This window comes from Cynocephalus volans, chromosome 17 (assembly GCF_027409185.1).
Source record: "Cynocephalus volans isolate mCynVol1 chromosome 17, mCynVol1.pri, whole genome shotgun sequence".
Taxonomy (NCBI): Eukaryota; Metazoa; Chordata; class Mammalia; order Dermoptera; family Cynocephalidae; genus Cynocephalus; species Cynocephalus volans.
In genome coordinates, this window is record NC_084476.1 from 39869076 (window position 1) to 39890850 (window position 21775).

Genomic DNA, 21775 nt, shown 5'->3' on the forward strand with positions numbered 1-21775 from the left:
ATAGATAGCCTAACCCTCTCTTAAAAACTCATATTCATTGGGATTATTAATCATCAAGGCCATTTCAGATAAGAGTTTAACGTGCATTAGAGGCCAAAATTAAAAAGTTAAGCAGAATGGGCTATGGATTTAACTCACAGTTGATTATATAACCTTTTTCAAGTAATTTTTAACTGCTCTGTATTACAGTTTCTTATTTTAAAAAACTGCTTATGATAATGTATGACCTCCTTCTGTTATCACAGGCAAATAAGACCATATTTGTAAGAACTTGAGAGAAAGGAGTAAAACCAAATGTTATTTAACATAACTGCCAAACTAGAAAAACTGTAATTGACAGCAACAATAAGACAACAATAAGACAACTTAGTATTTACCATTTTTAAGACTTGATATATATATATATGTATATATGTATATATATATAAAGGTTTAAACTACTTTGAAATGAAATAACTTCTATCTCTGTATCCAGTCTTGAGAATTAGAACATTAAAATTAATGAATCATATTGAACCTCATTAGTGACCTAAAAAATACAAATTAAAACAATATATCATTTTCTCCTTATCTGATTAGCCAAAATTTTTAAAGATTGATAATATTTAGTGCTGATGAATGCTCATTTCTCTAAACACTGCTGGTAGGTGGACACACAGGTACAATCTTTTAGAAGAATAACTGGATAATATTTATCCAGACGTAAATGTCCATAACTTTTAATTTCACAATTCCATTTACAGAATTTGACTTATCAAAACAATTCTTACACATACATAGATTCACACATACATACATGTGTGTACACACAAAAGATATTTACTGCAGCATTGTTAAAAAAAAAAGTAACAATCTAAATATAAATTTGATAGAATTATAATCAATAGTTGTCGTATTACTTACCTGAGAAACACATTACCACTCATACTGTAATTTGTTTTAATCTGAAATTCATTTCAACAGAAAGCCACATTAATTTTTTGAGCAAAAGGCTATAGGTACACTTCGACATAAAATCAGTGAAATGTTTGTGCTTTTGTATTATGTCTTTGGGAAGTATAAATTAAATGGAAAATATTTTTATTATTTTTTTAAATAGATAAGTAATGCTAGAAAATACAGAGAGCTAACCCTTTCGTAAATGTCCCTTAAACCAATTAGAATCAGCACCTAGTTATAAGTGAAAAATGACTTTGTACTGATTAGCTATTAATATAAAATAAACATATATTACTATGTAGTAAGCCAGGCAATTAAGAACTAAAATGACAGACCTTTCATGAGACATTCACTAGGAGTAAACTGAATGTAGAAAACTAAATATTCCAAGTCAAAGCTGTGTCTACTTACTTGACCAGCCCTTCTATTCTATAAAATTGCCACTACAATACTACATACATTTACAATATGATACAATGTCCAAAATAACATTTTTAATGTGCTGCAAGTAACTAAAATATCCTCCAAATTACTTCTGTTTTTTTTTTTTAATCTAAAGAAAGAGTAAATAAGACAAGATATTTAAAACATTAGGTGGACTGTCCTTCTTGCCTAAGATGATTATAACAGCAAGAACCATCAATAAGCAGCACTGAACCATAGACACTTGCATACAACTGCCAAGTGTGTATATATTTTCATTTAAATATGTATGAATATGTACATACAACTTATGTTATTTATTACATACATCCTTAACTTCAACATTTACTCGGCAAGCACGTCAAGTAAAGGGGTTAGCATTGCCTAAAGTATTTGTTGATGCTGCCTCCTGATGAACTATTTAGTGGGATCCTAACCCTAAGATTTAGAGCACTACTTCATATGTTCAGTGGCCAAAGGGACATGACTATCAGTCCATATGGTGCAGAGTAGACATTCCTTTAGGTAGGCTGACTGGTAGTTACATACTGGCACATTGCCCCTAAAGCCTGACAACTTAGTTATTACAGGCAGGATACTCACGTCAGCACAGTGGCCTATCATACCACATCGGTCACATCGTTTTCTCCAGAAAAATCTTGCAAGACATCTGTGATTAGAAGACACAGGCAAAAAACAGTCCAAGCAAAAGCTAGCTGGACAGGAATACTGGAGGTGTCCTCTCTCGGAGCAAAGGCAGCAAGGGCGAACTTTCTATATAGCAGACAAACAGAAATCTCCTTAGCAAAACACTTTAGTCTCAAATAGCAGAAGATTAATATTTCTTTTTCTATATAATCCCATAAAATTATTTCTAATTTGAAACTCCAGTGAAGGTCCAATCTTGAGCATACTTACAAAACCAAACAAAATGTCTGAACTTAGAGCATTAACACAAGCTATCTGTATACTATAGTTGCCAAAAAGGCTTAGTCTGCCTGTACTGTCAGCTAGCATTATTTCTTATGCCTCGTCTTATAGAAATACTAAGTTACTTCAAGAAGTTCATGGAAAAATGGAATTAAAAGATAATAGGGATCTTTCCATGAACTTTCTGTATTGACGAAGTAGAAGGTGTCTAAGAGAGGAGAGTAGGATGATGAGGATATCTGGAAGCTAAGTCATAGGAGGAACAAATACAGAAGAGGTTGTTTTGTCTGGAAAAGCAAAAACAAAGAGGAAACATGAGGGCTGTCTCAACTATTTGAAAGACAGTCATTCAGAAGAGAGAGTGAGTAATGGAAGGAATGTTTGTTGAAAGCTTATTATGTTTCAGAGAGTGTCTAGGAACTTTAGTTCTGTGTTCCAAAGATTGATATACGTGCTTAACATAATCTACATCAATAAACATTTATAAATTCCTAAAATTATAATTTTCAAACAATGAAACAGCTGTCTCATAAAATAGAAGGTTTAGAAGTGAAAGGGGTCTCAGGAATCATCTGATTCAATCTTCTCATTTTATAGACAAGAAAACAGAGGCACAGAGGGTTAAACAATTTGACCAAGGTCATACAACAAGTAATGGGAAGTTGAAATTGATTCCAGGTTTTTCTGACTCTACATTTATTGTTCTTTCCCCTACACTAGGCTGTGAGCTACATGAAATTTAACACACAGACTACAAAAAGATTTGAATTCTAAGGTAATAGGGTTTCAACCCTATGATTTTGATTTTAACAATCTGGAAAAAAGTAGTATATATTTCACGTACTTGTGGTAAGGGGCAGTTTTTTGACAAATGGCCACATCTGTCACAATTTCTACAGGTAACGTTTTTGTTGACTGAATAGTATCGGCGGGTCCATTTTCCAGATGATCTGTTATTACCTATCTGAGCCTAAGGGGTAAAAAAATCAAGAATTAAAAAAAGTCGTTTTACTTCGTTTAATAAAACCCGTCTACTCTGCTTTTTTTGGGGCAGCTGGCTGGTATGGAGATCCAAACCCTTGACCACCATTCTCTAACTAACTGAGCTAACTAGCCAGCCCCCATGCACTTCTTTCTAAAGACAACCATCAGTGAGTAAAGAAACATCAAATCAGTCCCATTATCTTGACAGGGCAAGAGAATTAACAGTTATATACATCTGTTTAATTTAGAACCTAGCAACAGGGAACTTCATGATCTCTCTTGTTTTCTTAAAAAGAGGCAGAAAAACATAAAAGGAGGTGCCATAAAGATAACTATTCCATTTTGTCTGCCCCTCTTGCCCATTCCTTTACCATTTTACATATGATTCCCTTTCTTTTGTATCTTTCTCTATTTATAGTTCAGATCAAGCAGGGGCACTGATGCATAATTTAGATATTCTGATAGTACTCACGGTCAAAGCCATTGCTAATTTTTATATCTGAATATATACCATATTTTTCTGAATAAGAGGCCTGCTTGAATTTTTAGTCAGTGGATGGTGTTTTTATGATTTTGTCTTTTATAAAATTATAAAACTACATAGCTACCAACTACATCCCTTCTTTTGAACAGCACAAGATTACTCCCTACAAGACTGGATTATAATTTCTAAAAGGGAATGAGGTAATTTCCTTCCACTAGTGTCTTTTTATGATTCATTCTGACTACAGTGACCAATTCTGGCTTTCCCATATTCTAGCCAAAATTTATTATCTTGCAAGAGAATATGAGCAAAGCATAGCATATGAAATATCTAAAGAGAAATATGTAAATCCTAATCATGCTTTTATCTTGTTTGGTAGAATTCCACTTTTGAAAAAGCTTTCATCTTCCTTGTTATTCTGCTGAATTGGCCAAGTAGGCCATAAATTGGATACGATCTAGTTATCTCTTAAAAGTTCTACCAAGTTATAGAATTAGTCTCTCTTTTTTAGCACCTGCCACAATTAAGGCTAATAACTGACAAAGACAAACACCTTCCACATCCTAAATATAGACTAACCATTTCCCTACACTGAAGAAGCAGTTATTTCTGGTGCCAATCTTTAGTAGTATTAGGCTATATGGGCTGAAAGGACTCACCATGGCAGAGAACAAACAGAAAGGGAAAGAAGACTAAATCATTATGGCTATTCACTGACTGACAAAAATCAAAGCTGAAACAAGTTTCTGAGCAGCTAAATAACCCACATATTAAAATCAAATCTTTTCTTATAAGCCAGTTGGACTATTGCTACTTAAACTAAGCTTATTAATTTTCCAAAAGTTATAATGAAATAACAGGAAACTAAAAATCAAAGAAAATTAACTTGTTATTCAGAATTTCAAAAACAATTTGATTTTACCTCAATGTCTTTATCATTGATGAACCAGTTTACACCATCTTCTCCTACAAAACAAATAAAATGTTATTCAACCATGGCATCTTTAAAGCACTCATAGATTGACAACAGATTATTCATAGACTGACAACAGATTGTTACTACTCAAATTGGACCCCAAAGGCATAATGAGAAATCTGAATACCTTAAACTCTTATCTTAGCTCTGTTATTTGTTGTATGGCTCTGAATAAATGCTTAACCTCTCTGAGCCTCAGTTTCCTTACCTGTGAAATGGGGATAATAGTACTTGCCCTGTCTGCCTAAAAAGTCCTGTGAGGATCAAATGAAATATGTGAAAATACTTTGAAAAGCATCAAACTATATAAAAATATAAACTCCCCCTTTACCTTTATAACTCTCTAAACCCTCCAGCTACTTACTCATTACTGAATACTTGCGTAAGTGTGAATAAACCTTATCTTTTCTCCAGTTAATCTATGCATTGTCAGTTAACTCACAGGCCCCTGATTTAGACTGAAGTCAGCAGAGGAAAAGTTTTTCCTCCCACCATCAGTATTAACTGTACCCACTAGCTTTCCATTCTAGGTGACTTTCATTATAAATTTTTAAAAATCGGACTTTGAATATTATCTCACTATTATGGTTAGGAACTTAGCAGTGTGATTTATAACATCAAAAATAGTAAAATAAAGAAAAAAAAATAAAGGAGGTCAAATATCCAGAAACCACTGATTAACCTAAAAATACAACTGTAAAAACCTAGAGGGGGAAAAAAAACCCCTACATTTTTCTGTATCAGCCATTTTCTTCTCTGCACTGTCCCTTTACAAAACTGCAAATGGCTACTTTTCCTTTGGTCTACCCATGGCCAAAGAGGAAGGGAACTATGACTAATGCAGAATCTAAAGTGCCAACGAAGGACTGAAAGATTTTTTTCTCCCCCTAAAGCAAAGTTAAGATTTCTTCCTTCCTCCCACCTTACTATTTTCCTATCTCAAAAACACAAATCGAGCTTAACTCAATGCTTTGAAAGGAATTTTGAAGAGACATGAAGTAATGTACGTTTTCCCAGGCCTACCAGGAGTAAGTGTCTAGAGATATATTTTAAAATACTTTTACTAAGAAAACAATGAGACTTTGTTACAAAACGACCAATCCGTAGGAAGGCAGAGATGCTGTGCTGATAATAATTTTCTTTGTAAAATTTGGAGGCTGCATCCATATACTGAGAGTGGAGAATACATTAAATAGCAGCAGCTTCTATTCCTTCATCATCACCATACACACTATTATTCTTTCATTCAAAGGATGCATATAAGCAGCATGCTTTGCTATAACTTTCAAAGCTGCCTTTTGTATTCCAATGTTAAAATTCAAAATGACCACTTGTAATCACAGTAATTATAAAACTGAATTAATATTGTTCTTAAAAATTAAATGCAAAACCAATGAAATGCCAAACAGCAATTGTGACCACTCCCCAACCTCCAATAAATTTATGCATGAACAGAGAAGAATGAAAAAGGAAGGTTTGGGAGAGAGAGAGAGATTGACTCCGTTTAGATTGTTTTAATATTTCTGTGGAACAATATTCTAGGTTATATCATAACAACTCCTTAAAAATTTATCATACATCCTTACCATAGGAAATTCATCAATAAGTATACAAAATAGGTTTTAGTTATAGATGAAATCCGTACTTCTCAAGTGATAAATGAAGCAAAGACATCATGAGTAACATATAAGCCAACTGTTGGCACTACCCCAAGGTTCTAAAGTTTCAGTTTTGGTTTGACCCTGGTAATGACAGTTGACTCCTGCCCTTACTCTTTTTCCTATCCTGTTCTTGTCTAAACTCCAAATCCCAATTCAATGGAAGCCTTGTCTAGGGCAACTCATTAGAACTTCCACAGGCAGCCAATTCTCCACTTTGTTAAATTCTGGGTGACAGAAAGCTGGCTTCTAGTCTCAACTCTGCCTTTAACTTGCCATGTGGTGTTTGGCAGGCTACTTAACCTCTCTGGTTCTGTATAATAACTGGGTTGAATTAAATAGCATCCATAGTACGTTCTAGCACTAAGTTCCTATGATTCTATCTAATTTTCTTTCAATACATTTACTGGGGTCAAATACATTCATCACTTAATTGTGATCAGAGCAATAGCTGATAATTCTTTCTTTGCATTAAACCAACTCAGTTTAACAAACATTTACTGAAAGATCATAATGAGCAAGGTGCTGGAGGGTAAACAAGGAAGAGTAAGAGCTTATAGCCTAGTAGAAGACAACAAGGATACAAATAAAAGGAGAAGTAAGGAGTAAAAGAAGACAGAACAAATATTATGGTAAATTTAGAAGAACAGATAATATCTCAATTTAAGGGAGAGAGGAAAAAAGGCACACAAGGCTAGGCCATGAAGGAAACTACTGAGGTATAATTTACATATCATAAAATGTATCCAAGTAAAAAATAAAGTATGACGCATTTTGACAAATGTATGCACCTGTGTAGCCACTACACTAACATTCCAAAATGTTACTTTGTGCACGTTTGCAGTTCCCCACTCCAGACAATCACTGATTTGCTTTCTGTCACAATAACATTCACTTTGCTTGTTCTAAGATCTCAAATAAATGGAATCGTATATTATGTACCATTTTGTGTCTGGCTTCTTTCACTCTGAATATTTTTGAGATTCATCTATATTGTAGGGTAGTAGTAGTTTGTTCTTTTTTTTATTGCTGAGCAGTATTCCATTGTATGGACATAATTTATTGAGCTATTCATCTGCTAATGAACATTTAGGTGGTTTTCAGTTCTGGACAATTATAAATAAAAAAGCACAATAAATGTAGTAAAAAAATCTTTTTTTAAAAAAATTGACATAAGTTTCTCATTTCCCTTGGAAATATAACTAGGAATAGAACTGCCACATATAGTAAGTATATCTTTACCTTTACCTTTGTAAGAAACTGGCAAACTATTTTCCAAAGTAGTTTTGTCATTTTACATTCCTATACAGCAATTCCAAAATTTCACCAACACCTAGAATTGTCAATCTTTTAAATTTAGTCTTAGAATAGGTGTGTAGTATCGCATCATAATTTTAATGGGCAAAAATTCTCTGATGACTAATAATATTGAACATCTTTTCATTCATGTATTTATTTGCCATTCATACATCTTCTCTCAAAAACTGTTCAAATTTGTTACCTATTTTTAAAATCAGTTGTTTCTTTTTCTTTTTTTGTTGGGTTGTCTTCTTATTGAATTCTAAGAGTTCTTTATAAATTCCGAATACAAGTCTTTTATCAGATATGTGATTTGCAAATATTTTCTCCTAGTTGTAACTTGCCTTTTCATTTATTTTTAAAGTGTTACTAGAGCAAAAGTTTTAAATTTTAATTGTCAAATTTGACAACTTTTTTCTCTTAGTTTGTTTCCTGTGCCCAAAGAAATCTACCTGTGCAAAGTTACAAATATTTCCTGTTTTCCTCTAGAAATTCTATAGATTTAAGCTTTTTATGTTTATGTTTAGGTCTATTACCTATTTTTTCCCCATATGGCTATCCAGTTGTTCCCGCGACATTTGTTTGAAAAGATTATCCTTTCTTCATTGAACTACTTTAGCAACTGTTGAAAAGCAATTGACCATATACAGATGGGTCAATTTATGGAAGTTCTATTGTGCCCCACTGAATTATATGTCTATTACCATCTTGATTACTAAAGCTTTATTTAAAAAATCTTGAAATCATGTACATATAAGGCTTCCAACTTTTTTGTTCTTTCTTATTAAGATGCGTTGGCTAGTCTAGGCCCTTTTGATTTTCTGTGTAAATTTTAAAATGTTTTAAACAATACTGAGTCTCCCAATACATGAACATGATGGATCTCTTCATTTATTTTGGTCCAATTTTTCTCAGCAATGTTTTTTCAATTTTTAGTTACAAGTTTATAGAAATACAATTGATTTTTACTTACTCACTTTGCACCCTGCAAATCTGCTAAATTTACTTAGTTTTAGAAGCTTCTTTGTATACTCCCACAAATTTTCTATATACACGATTATATTACCCATAAATAAGGACAATTTTACTTCCTCCTTCCTAATTTATATGTCTTTTATTTCTTTTTCTTACCTCGCTGTATTATATAGGACCTCCAGCATGATACTGAATATAAGTGGTAACAGCAGATAATCTTTGGCTGGTTCCCAATTTTATGTAAAAAACTATATTCAGTCTTTTGCAATTGAGTAAAATATTTGCTGTGGATTTTTCATAGCAGGTTGAGAAAATTTCTTTCTATTCTAGTTTGCTGAGTTTTTAATATGAACAGATGTTGAATTTTATCAAATGCCTTTTCTGCCTCAATTGAGATGGTCCCATGCTTTTTCTTTTCTCTTTTATTCTGTTAATATGGTGAATTAGAGTGATTCATTTTCAAATGTTAAACCAACCTGTATTCTAGGACTAACCCTACTTGGTTAGGATGTATTATTATTTTTTAATACATTGCAGAGTTCAATTTGCTAAATATTTTATTAAGAATTTTACATCTGTGTTCATGAGCAATATTGATTTATAGTTTTCTTTTTTACAGTGTCTTTGTGTTTTTGTTATTGGGGTAAAACTTGTTTCAGAAGAGTTGAGAAGGACTGGGAAGGATTTGTGTAGATGTGGTGTTATTTTGTCCTTAAATATCTGATAAAATTCACCAGTGAAGTCACCTAGGCTAGAGTTTTCCTTGTAGGCCAGGAATTTTGCAGGAAGGTTTTAAAATAGTAATTCTATTACTTTAGTAAATATGGTGTCATTCAGGTTTCCTATTTCTTCTTGGGCCAATTTTGGTAATTTTTGACTTTTAAAGAATTTATCTATTCTAAATTGTTGAAATTATTGGCATAAAGTTGGTCATAATTCTTATTCTTTTCCTTTAATTTGCCTAATTTACAAGCCTATCCAGTAAATTTTTCATCTCAAATATTTTAAATTTCAGCTCTAGAAGTTCCATTTGGCTCATTTTTATATCTTCCATTTCTCTTATTATATTTTCCTTTAAATCTCAATGTATATTTATAACATGTCTTAAAGTCCTTGTCTACTAATTTTATCATCTCTGTCATTTTTAGGTTTGTATCATTTGACTGATCTTTCTCCTTGTTATGAGTCACATTTTCTTGCATCTTTAAATGTCCAGTAATTTTGGGGGGTTGTTGGTCACTGTAAATGTTACACTGTTGAGCGTGTGGATTTTGTTTTCTTAATGTTTAAGTATCTGACTCTGCTTAAATAAGCAGTTAGGTAACTTCCAGATCAGCCCGACCCTTTGGGACTTTTTCAAAAGGTCTGTTAGGGTAGGTCCAGAGTAGCCTTTACTCTAGGGCTAATTTAGCACTACTATGAAGATGCACCTTCTAGGGCCTCCATTGAATGCCTTAGGTGTTCTACATTCTCTCTCCACTCTGGCTAGTAAGAACTCATGTAAGTTCTGGGAATCGTTCAGCTTACAGCTAGTAGTTTTTTGCACAGGCCTAGCGGAGTTTCAATGAATGCATGTACAGGCAGGTACTCAGTACCCTCGGTATTCAAGGGTACCCCTCTGTGGATTTCCGGAGCAATTTCCCTCTGCAGCTTCCTCTTCTCCTGTATTCTGTCCCACAAATTACAGCCTCCTTGGCCTCTCTGAACTCTGATTTCTGTCTTGTCATCTCAGTGAGACCATCATACTCTGCTTGGGTTGCCTCTCTTGGCACCATGACGCAGAAACTGTCTTGGCAGAAAGCTGGGTTTATTGTAAGGCTCACCTCATTTGTTTCCATTCTCTCATGAATTGTGGTCCTGCACTGTTTGTCATCCAATGTCTGAAAATTTTCTAACGAATCTGTAGTTAAGCCCACCTAGTAAAATTTTCATTTCATCTTTTCATTTCAAATATTGTATATTTCAGCTCTAGAAGTTCCATTTGGTTCTTTTTCATAGCTTCCATTTCTCTTATTAATCTTTCCCTTTAGATCTCTGTGTATATTTATAATAGTTGTTTTAAAGCCCTTATGTGCTAATTTCATCATCTTTTGTCAGGAGAGCAAGTCCAATATGGCTGGAATTAGAAATCTTGGACAGCATTTTAAAGGGTGGAGATGAAATCATTAAGATCAGAGCAGAACTAAATGAAATTGAAAACCAAAAAACAATTCAAAAGATCAACGAATCAAAAAGTTGGTTTTTTGAAAAGATAAATAAAATTGACAAACCATTAGCATGGCTAACAAAAAAAAGAAGAGAGAAGACTCAAATAACGAAAATTAGAAATGAAAAAGGCGATATTACAACTGATTCATCTGAAATACAAGGAATCATTCGAGACTACTATAAACAACTATACGCCAACAAATTTGAAAATCTGGAGGAAATGGATAAATTTCTGGACACACACAAGCTCCCAAAACTGAACCATGAAGACGTAGAAAGGAGATTGAAGCTGTTATCAGAAGGCTCCCAACAAAGAAAAGCCCAGGACCAGATGGATTCACAGCAGAATTTTACCAAACATTCAAAGAGGAATTGACACCGATTCTTTACAAACTATTCCAAAAGATTGAAATGGACGCAAATCTCCCAAACTCATTCTATGAAGCAAACATCATCCTGATACCAAAACCAGGTAAAGATATAACCAAAAAAGAAAACTACAGGCCGATATCCTTGATGAATATAGATGCAAAAATCCTCACTAAAATACGAGCAAACAGAATACAGCAACACATACGAAAAATTATTCATCACGATCAAGTGGGATTCATCCCAGGGATGCAAGGTTGGTTCAACATACGCAAATCAATAAATGTGATACACCATATTAATAAACTCAAACACAAGGACCATATGATCATCTCTATAGATGCTGAAAAAGCATTTGATAAAGTTCAGCACTCATTCTTGACAAAGACCCTCTATATGTTAGGTATAGAGGGAAAGTATCTCAACATAATTAAAGCCATATATGCCAAACCCACTGCCAATATCATCCTGAATGGGGAAAAGCTGAAAGCTTTTCCTTTAAGAACAGGAACTAGACAAGGATGCCCACTCTCACCACTCCTATTCAACATAGTGTTGGAAGTACTAGCCAGAGCAATCAGAGAAGAGAAGGAAATAAAGGGCATCCAGATTGGAAAAGATGAAGTCAAACTGTCCCTGTTTGCAGATGACATGATCCTATATATCGAACAGCCTAAAACCTCTACAAAAAAACTGTTGGAATTGATAAATGATTTCAGCACAGTAGCAGGATACAAAATCAACACACAAAAATCAGTAGCATTTCTTTTCTCCAATAGTGAACATGCAGAACGAGAAATCAAGAAAGCCTGCCCATTTACAATAGCCACCAAAAGAATAAAATACTTAGGAATTGAGTTAACCAAGGAGGTGAAAAATCTCTATAATGAGAACTACAAACCACTGCTGAGAGAAATTAGAGAGGATACAAGAAGATGGAAAGATATTCCATGCTCTTGGATTGGAAGAATCAACATAGTGAAAATGTCCATACTACCCAAAGTGATATACAAATTCAATGCAATCCCCATCAAAATTCCAAAGACATTTTTCTCAGAAATGGAAAAAACTATCCAGTCATTTATAGGGAACAATAAAAGACCACACATAGCCAAAGCAATGCTGAGCAAAAAAAATAAAGCGGGAGGCATAACACTACCTGACTTTAAGCTATACTACAAAGCTATAATAACCAAAACAGTATGGTACTGGCATAAAAACAGACACACTGACCAATGGAATAGAATAGAGAATCCACAAATCAACCCACACACTTACTGCCATCTGATCTTTGACAAAGGCACCAAGCCTATTCACTGGGGAAGGGACTGCCTCTTCAGCAAATGGTGCTGGGATAACTGGATATCCATATGCAGGAAAATGAAACTAGATCCATACCTCTCACCGTATACTAAAATCAACTCAAAATGGATTAAGAATTTAAATATACACCCTGAAACAATAAAACTTCTTAAAGAAAACATAGGAGAAACACTTCAGGAAATAGGACTGGGCACAGACTTCATGAACACGACCCCAAAAGCACGGGCAACCAAAGGAAAAATAAACAAATGGGATTATATCAAACTAAAAAGCTTCTGCACAGCAAAAGAAACAATTAACAGAGTGAAAAGACAACCAACAGAGTGGGAGAAAATATTTGCAAAATATACATCTGACAAAGGATTAATATCCAGAATATACAAGGAACTCAAACAACTTTACAAGAAGAAAAGAAGCAACCCAATTAAAAAATGGGCAAAAGAGCTAAGCAGGCATTTCTCTAAGGAAGATATACAAATGGCCAACAGACATATGAAAAAATGCTCAACATCACTCAGCATCCAGGAAATACAAATCAAAACCACACTGAGATACCACCTAACCCCAGTTAGGATGGCTAAAATCCAAAAGACTCTGAATGATAAATGCTGGCGAGGTTGCGGAGAAAAAGGAACTCTCATACATTGTTGGTGGGACTGAAAAATGGTGCAGCCTCTATGGAAAATGGTATGGAGGTTCCTCAAACAATTGCAGATAGATCTACCATACGACCCAGCTATCCCACTGTTGGGAATATACCCAGAGGAATGGAAATCATCAAGTCGAAGGTATACCTGTTCCCCAATGTTCATCGCAGCACTCTTTACAATAGCCAAGAGTTGGAACCAGCCCAAATGTCCATCATCAGATGAGTGGATACGGAAAATGTGGTACATCTACACAATGGAATACTACTCAGCTATAAAAACGAATGAAATACTGCCATTTGCAACAACATGGATGGACCTCGAGAGAATTATATTAAGTGAAACAAGTCAGGCACAGAAAGAGAAATACCACATGTTCTCACTTATTGGTGGGAGCTAAAAATTAATATATAAATTCACTCACACACACACACACACACACACACACACACACACACACAAAACCGGGGGGGTGGGGAAGAAGATATAACAACCACAATTACTTGAAGTTGATACGACAAGCAAACAGAAAGGACATTGTTGAGGGGGAGGGGGGGAGGGAGAAGGGAGGGAGGTTTTGGTGATGGGGAGCAATAATCAGCCACAATGTATATCGACAAAATAAAATTTAAAAAAAAAAATAAAGGGTGGAGATGAAGGAAGACGTTAAAAAGAAGGAAAGGCATAAGCAACATAATAGAGAAAGAAAAAGGATATAGCAAATACTGTTTGGTTGGAATAAAGGGTGTGATAATACCTTTAGTAGTAATTTTCATAGGCTTTTTTATATATAAAGAATACTGAGAGTTAAAAATATTATTACTTACAAGAAGCTTTTGGCCAGTAACATATATGAAGGTTCCATTAATATTAAATCTATTCTTCCAAATAAGAAATATTCTATATCCTCTCTCGTTTTAAAAGTCCTAACTTCTTTAAGGGCTGGCCAGTTAGCTCAGTTGGTTAGAGTGCAGTGTTACAACACTAAGGTCAAGAGTTCAGATCCCCCCTACCAGCATGCTGCCAAAAAAAACCCCCAAAACCCACAAAACAAAAAACATAGCTTTGAAACAAAAAAGTGAGCTGGCTGGTTAGCTCAGTAGGTTATAACACCAAGGTCAAAGGGTTTGGATTCTTTCACTGGCCAGCCACCAGAAAAAAAAAGTTAACCCAATTTCTAAGCTTTCACTATTACAAATAATGATGCAATGAAAGTCTCTGAAAAGAAACCATTTTCTGTTACCTTTAAGATTTTCAGAAGTAGAATGTCTAAGTAGAACATTTTTAGAAGTCTTTATCCATGTTGCCAAAATGCCCAAATGAGAGTGACCTTTGTCTGCATCCTCTAAGATTTTGATGTTTACATTTTCCCCTTAATTGTATCTATTATGACAGCCAAAATGATATCTCCTTCCTTTAGTTTTAATTTCTTTGATTATTGATGAGGGACCTATTTTCCTGTGTCTGTTAACCAATTTATTGCTCTTATTGTTTGTTCATGTCATGTGCTCATTACCTATGGGGATGTTTTATTGAACTTTTATATTAAAGATATATCTTTCTCTTTTTTATCTTGATATTGTTTTCAGTAAGTTCTTTATCTCCTAGTGAGTTTTTTATGTAAGGAAGTTTTTATTTTGTATATTATCAAATCAAGAGGTCTTCCTCTTTGCAATTTCTTTTCCTGGAGTTATAACTCAAAAATCCATCTCTATGTAGAATTCACACAAAGAATGTATTATTTTTTCCGTTTTCTTACGGAATATATTATTTTTTAATGTAACCACATGTTACTTTAGCATGAAATCATATAGTTGAAGTGGTACTCTTTCAGCACATCCTTTTCACTTTCTGTAAGTTATTTCTCTGTTTTGTGTTATCAATCATTAAAAATTATAAATGCTGACTATTTCTGAACAGGGACCTGAAGAGGGAAACTGGGGTGCTGGTCACGTTCTCTTTTATGAGTGGGTGCTGGTGATATGAGTGTGCTCACTTTGAGAAAATTCCATTAAACTATACATGTAAGGTTTTGTGCATTTCCTGTATACCTCAATAAATATTTCTTTAATAAAATGTTTACTCAATGAATACAAAAATACATAAAGATTGAAAATAAGAGTTGAAAATAATATACCATAAAAAAAGTAAACCCAAAACAAAAGTGAACCCATAACCTTAAAGACTATTTTTTTATACTCCCCCTCCCTCCTCAATTTGTGGAACTATTCTGCTATCTTTCCTACACACACACACACACACACAATTATTACATGATAATTATGATAAACATCTTATATATTTATAGTGATTCGAGGTCTATATATTTCTTTAAAGATACATTTTATCCTTAGAACAGCCCTGTACATTATGGCTACACAAATGTTTGCTTTTTTATGTGTGTGCTTTCCACTATTGGGCAAAAAAGGGCAATTTGTACTTTCTTTGAAATGTAGTGCTGGTCTAGCTATTTACTGATATAAGTGCATTCAGTTTTCAAAGAATCTGGGGAAGAGTTTGGGCTAGATTTCCGAGGGGCAAAAGCTAGTTCACCCCATGCTTCAGTTATACTTAGTCTGTCTATATTCTGATGTGTTGGAATAGTTGAAGATCATTCCTTTGCTGAGAGAGCAGCCATAGATAGTTACAGAACTGGTTATCGTTACCTTTTGGGATAATTTGACAGAGAGCAGGAGCCAGTAAAATGTATTTCCAAAGGTCTTCAAGGATTACAGAGGGACTTAGTTCAGCATATCCCAGTTGGTTATTTGCAGTGCAGGTCCCAGGGACTAATACTCTTTTCCTGAACCTAATATTCATATAGCTCCTTCTTACAGGGAAGCCACAGATGCCTTACATTTTCTAGATATCCTAATCTGTAACATCTAAAATTGTAAAACTCATTAAATTTCACCAAAAGCTATGTATTTGCATACAATGGACTTGAATTTAAATTCAGCAAATCAGTGGTAACTTTACCATTATTAGTTATTTAAGAATATAAATGTAGCTTTCCTCAAAGAGAAAAAATGTTTTCATTTCATGTAGTATCAAGTTAATTTTCAACAAATATTTGTTGGGTTATCTCTCATGTAAAAGACACTGTTGGAGACAAAAAGATGACTTAGACATGGTGCTTGCCCTCAAGGAATTTACCATGTAGTAGAGTACTATGTGGTATTTTAGGGCTAAAGAAATTAAAAAGCATTATTATGTTAAGCAAATAACTAACTGAATTTTTAAAAATAGGAGGATGATTTAATTAATATCGAGTTTTTAAAAAGGACAAAGTCCACCATTATTTGGGAAAGTGAGCTATTTAACAAGAAATACTGAATTCTACCAATGAGCAATTAATTTATGATGACTATATCACTGAAACAGGCTTCCTTACATTAAGGTACATTCCAAAACTAAGTGTGTAAGTCCTTTAGCAACTGTTCCCTCCCCAAATAATCTGAGTCTGAGGGCCAGCCTGTGGCTCACTTGGGAGAGTGTGGTGTTAATAACACCAAGGCCATGGGTTTGGATCCCTATATAGGGATGGCCGGTTAGCTCACTTGGGAGAGCGTTGTGCTGACAACACCAAGTCAAGGGTTAAGATCCCCTTACCGGTCATCTTTTAAAAAAAAATTTTTTTTTAAATGTGAGTCTGCACACTCTACACTGTGATCTTACAGTTAGGGATTGGAAAAAAAAGAGACAACCCGCAAACTCTAAGTAACCAAAACTTTATGCTTTCTCAGTATTTATTGTCTCACATGAATTATAAAGCCAAAACTCTGACTAATATGAGATGGCATTCTTTTGCTACTGCAAAACACAGTGAAATGGTTAAGAAAACATAAAGATAAAAGTGGAAAAGGTTGTGAATAACCTCCTACCAGATAACTTCAGGTTACATAATTTGGGCACTTATAGCATAAAGATAATAGCATAAAAATTATTGCCCACATTCTCTTTCTATATACTTCTCTTATGTTACTAATATTTTAGACTGAAAGGTCCTTTCTGTAATTAACCCTCCTAGTGTTTTTCAATCTGTGCACTTTTGCTCATGTTATTTCCATGATCCAATAGTGTCTTCCCATTCCTTGTGTTTCTCTCTTAAAAACATACAAACAAAAACCCTCTTCTTTCTCCTCCTTGTATCTTCTATCTCAATAACTTGCATCATAGTCTGTTTTCCAGATTAGAAACCTCAACACTTCCCTCTCATCTTCATATAATTATTCACTAAACCCTATAAATTCTCTGTCCAAAATAGCCTCAATGTCATTAGTTTTGCCCAGGGCCACTTAATTTCTCACCCAGATTATTAAAATAACTTCTATCTCTATTATCACAAACTGCTTTCCATTCCACTGTTAATGGAGTAATATATCTAAAACAGAAATGTGAATATATTCTACCCTGAATAGTCTCTCACTACCCACAGGATAAATATCAAAATCCTTTCTATGCCATACAATGCCTTCCATGATTTGGCCCTTACCTATTTCTCTTGCTTCATCTTTCTGGTCCCAATGCTCCAGTTATGCCTAATAATTCCTCCAATGTCCTGCTGCTCTCTGTAGCTATGCCTCTACATGCATTCTCTGGAACACCTGAATGCACCCCCAAAACTCATCTACCTGGACCTGGCACTTGGCCTTCAAGTTCCCCAAATCACCTCCACTGAAGTCTTACCTGGTACCCATTCAAAAGCAAAGATGATCACTCAAAACTTTCTAACATACTGGTCTTTAACTCTGTCATTTCTATCTTTGTAACTTCCAAATACCAAAGGATGACTGCTTAGTTATCATAGGTACTCATGCTTACTAAATAAATTAATTAAATAACATTTCCATTTCCTTTGATTTCCCTCTGGTGTTTTCTCCCTCAGTCAGAGTCTAAAAAGCACCTTATCTGTATCTCTTAGGCTACCGAGCACTTCCAAACCTTGTATTAAGGGGTATATTAATAAATATTTTATTTCCCTCTCTATACCAAGGCTGCCTATGGATGAGACCAAATCTGGTTTGATATCTATCCAGTTATCAGCACAATATCTTGCATACTTTGAATAACACTAGAAAATAAAAATTAGAAAAAGGAAAAAAGTTAAAAAAGGAAACATTCATATGCACACTTGTGTGAATAAGCACTGTTCTAAATCAGGGCAACAAAAGCCAATAGATAATTTAATGGACTGCTGTTGTATGAAAAATAGAATTAAAAGATAATATGAATCTTTCCATGAACTTTTGGAATACCCTCGTATAGTAAAAATTCAATAAGACAGTTTTCTATGGCTAGGGAAAAAACCTGCAATTCTAAAAAACTAAAAAGAACTTTAAAATAAAACCACTATTACTGAATAGTAATACTGTGGCTGACACAGGATTCACTTGAAATATAAGATAATTGCACATTTACAGATAATCATGCCTGTACCAAACCAGCATTTATGGATTAAAGATCACAAAGACAAAGCTGCCAGATATTTATGTCATATCCTTTCCTGAGTCTAATTCTACTATACCAGATTTCCACTTGGAAATCTCTCACTTCTAATAAGCGACCGAACCAGCCACAAATGAAGTTACTATTCCCAACTTCATCAGCAGCATCTGTTATTTCAACGGAAACTTTTGAAATACACACAAATGCCACATTCAAATCCCCTGAGGGTTAAGCCACTTTATTCACTCGCATTCTTCTCAAACTGCTCTTTTTTTCTGTCTTGGTTTTCTCGTATTTATACTTTTTCATTATAACGAAGGTCACAAAACTGTTTTAGTCATTAAAATTTTGTACTGTGTAACAGGCAGTAATTTAAATAAAACAAATTTAAATAGAAAAATTAGTAAGTATTAAAATATTCATCTTATTTTAAATCATATTAAATTTACCAGAAACAATTTATGTTTTTGAAATGTGTGTAAAAGATAAATGGGGATTTGACTTTTCTTTTTTTAGAGATAGAGGAGGAAGAAGAAAGAGGAAATAAATACAGGTGTTTAGCACAGGGTTATACAGAGCTCTTGCAAAGTTATCAGTCATATAAAGGCCTTTGTCTATCTCCAGACACACAATAAACACATACACAATTATCTCATATCCCCCATTCCCTCTGTCCCCAGGGTTTAGTCAATAAACCACCTGGTTAAGAAATATTTATTTAGAAAAAAAAAAGACCCTCAAATCACACTAAGCAACAAGATCAGAAAAGGAAAAATTATCAACAAAAAAGAGTCAATAAAGTGGGATTATGGGAGTTGTTTCTTCTTTTTTTATAGATATCTACTTTGATGCCTGTTCCCCACTTTTACCACCCCTCCAAAGGCAAAAAAGAAAATGTACCATATGTATATTTGAAGTATTTGTAAAATGACAAGCACAAATAAAACACATTTAAATCTTATCAAGATGCTACTTTTTAAAAAGTTTCTGGAGAAGATTTAAAGGCGAAGTCGCCATGTACCTGCTGATAGCTAGCAATCTGGCAGCTATATTCTTTCAGTCATCCTTCTATTTCTTTCAGTCATCCTTCTATTTCTTTCAATATTTCCTTGGCTCCTTCTTGATATTCTTATCTTTTTTCTCCAATGTCTGCTTCTGTCTTCACTCTTTCCTTGGTGAAATAAGTCACTCCAAAACAATTTGCTTTTACTGTCATTTTTGGATCAGATTTGCTTCAAATCTCTCTCCAGACCTTAGATCAAATATGTCCAGGTTCACATTTATAATTGCTTACAGAATATATCACCTGTCTTCAGTATTTGTCCACTTGATACAAACTATATCAAGTAAATTTTGGTATACAAATATCATAAAATATGAAGGAATACAGTGACAGGTCCTTTCTCAAAGCAGGATGGTCTAGATTTTTGTCATAAATATTGTGTGATGAAGAACTTTCTGCTGAATGACTCATTAGTTAAGAATATTCCATTTCCTTTTTGTACTTAGAAATGTATTGTTCACTCATCAGTTAAGTTTTAGAAAATTCATCTACCATATCCTTTGAAATATGCAGTCTGAGAATTACTTAAAATATCAAGTTCATTACATCATTAGGGTCGAGGTATTGCTACCAGTCTCTTTGTATTCATATTTTGATTCATCTGATAACTGTGAAAACATCTTTTGTCAATTTTCTATTTGCCATTTTGGGAGGAAAATACTCTGAATTCTCAACTTTGTCCAATGAAAGCTCAAAAAGATTATAAAGGTGCTGTCTCTAGATTTCTTTTATATATTCTTGAAAGATAATGCAACACTTTGGGCAACACAATAAGAGAACCAAAGGATGATGCAAACTGATGACTTATTTCACTACTGCATCACCCTTCTAGGCAATTTCATCATTCTCCTGTTTTCTTATTAGTTTAGGCTTTTTTTAAGCACAATTGGGAATAATGGGTAAGTAATGATAAAATTATTCTTAGGATAATGAAACAGTAGAATGTTTTGATATGGCAAAAATAAGATCAACCAGTTTTCCATGATGTATCTTAGATTTATAAAAGGGTACAATGAACCTATACAGTAATTCTGAGATAGAATGAGTTTTAGTCTATTAAGAAAAGTAAATTTTTTTCTCTGTTCTTTGGAAGATCTTTAAGAAAGAATAACAGTAATTTAATATCAATTCTTATGAATGGAAATGCTCAGAAAAGAAATTCAAACAAAAATTTGGTTCTATGAACCTGATGGTATACTGCAATAATTCAGTAAACAAATGATGGGGTTAAAGTAAACGTCATTATCCCAATTCTTACTATTCATTTATTAATTCGACAAATATTTACTGAGCTACTACCATGTTCCAGGCATCACTGTAGGTGCTTGGGATATACTGTGAACAAAACAGAGATTGCTGCCCTTATAGAACCTAAATTTTAGTTGGAGAAAGGATAAAAAACAAAATAAGTAAATGATATATATTAAAGAATCATAAGTGCTTTGGAAAAAAAGAAAAAGTAGGGCAAGGTAATGGAAACTGGGACTGTTGGGTATGAGTTACAATTTTACATAGGGACAGAGGAGACTTCATTGACATTTAAGCAAAAACTTAAAGGAGCAAATTAGCCGTGCACTTTTGGGGTATGAGAATTCCAGGCAGCAGGAGCAGCCAAAGCAAAGTTATTAAGAAAGGAATATTCCTGATAAGTTTAAGTTAAAGCAGAGAGGCCAGTGTGCCTAGAGTAGAGGGAATGAGGGGGAGGTGAAGCCAAAGAGGAACAAGGGTAACAGTTTATGAAGGACCTTGTAGGTTACATTACAGGTTACATTACTTTACAGGTTGAGCATCCCAAATCTGAAAATCTGAAATGGTCCAAAATCCAAAACTTTTTGAATGCCAACATGATGCTCAAAGGAAATGCTCACTGGAACATTTAGAATTTCCAGACTTGGGATGATCAACCACTAATGCAAATAATTCTAAAATCTGACAAAATCTGAAATCCAGAACACTCTGGTCCCAATCATTCTGGAAAAGGGATACTCAACCAATATAAGGATTTTGGTTTTGACTCTGAGTGAAATGGGAAGCCATTTGTAGAGTTCT

The 21775-nt window shown here is 34.0% G+C and overlaps 1 protein-coding gene across 3 annotated transcripts in view; it reads right to left on the bottom strand.

Moving 5' to 3' along the window:
- ZCCHC7 (zinc finger CCHC-type containing 7) overlaps nt 1-21775 on the bottom strand; it is a 267332-nt gene that overhangs the window by 56418 nt on the left and 189139 nt on the right. For 2 of the 3 annotated variants that reach the window (XM_063082279.1, XM_063082278.1), the window contains exons 3-5: nt 4683-4726; nt 3137-3262; nt 1966-2136 (exon numbers count right to left, since the gene is read on the bottom strand). In XM_063082279.1, coding sequence (XP_062938349.1) covers nt 1966-2136; nt 3137-3262; nt 4683-4726 — 341 coding nt within the window. The remainder of the gene's footprint in view (nt 1-1965; nt 2137-3136; nt 3263-4682; nt 4727-21775) is intronic. The other variant, XM_063082280.1, reaches the window with a different exon arrangement.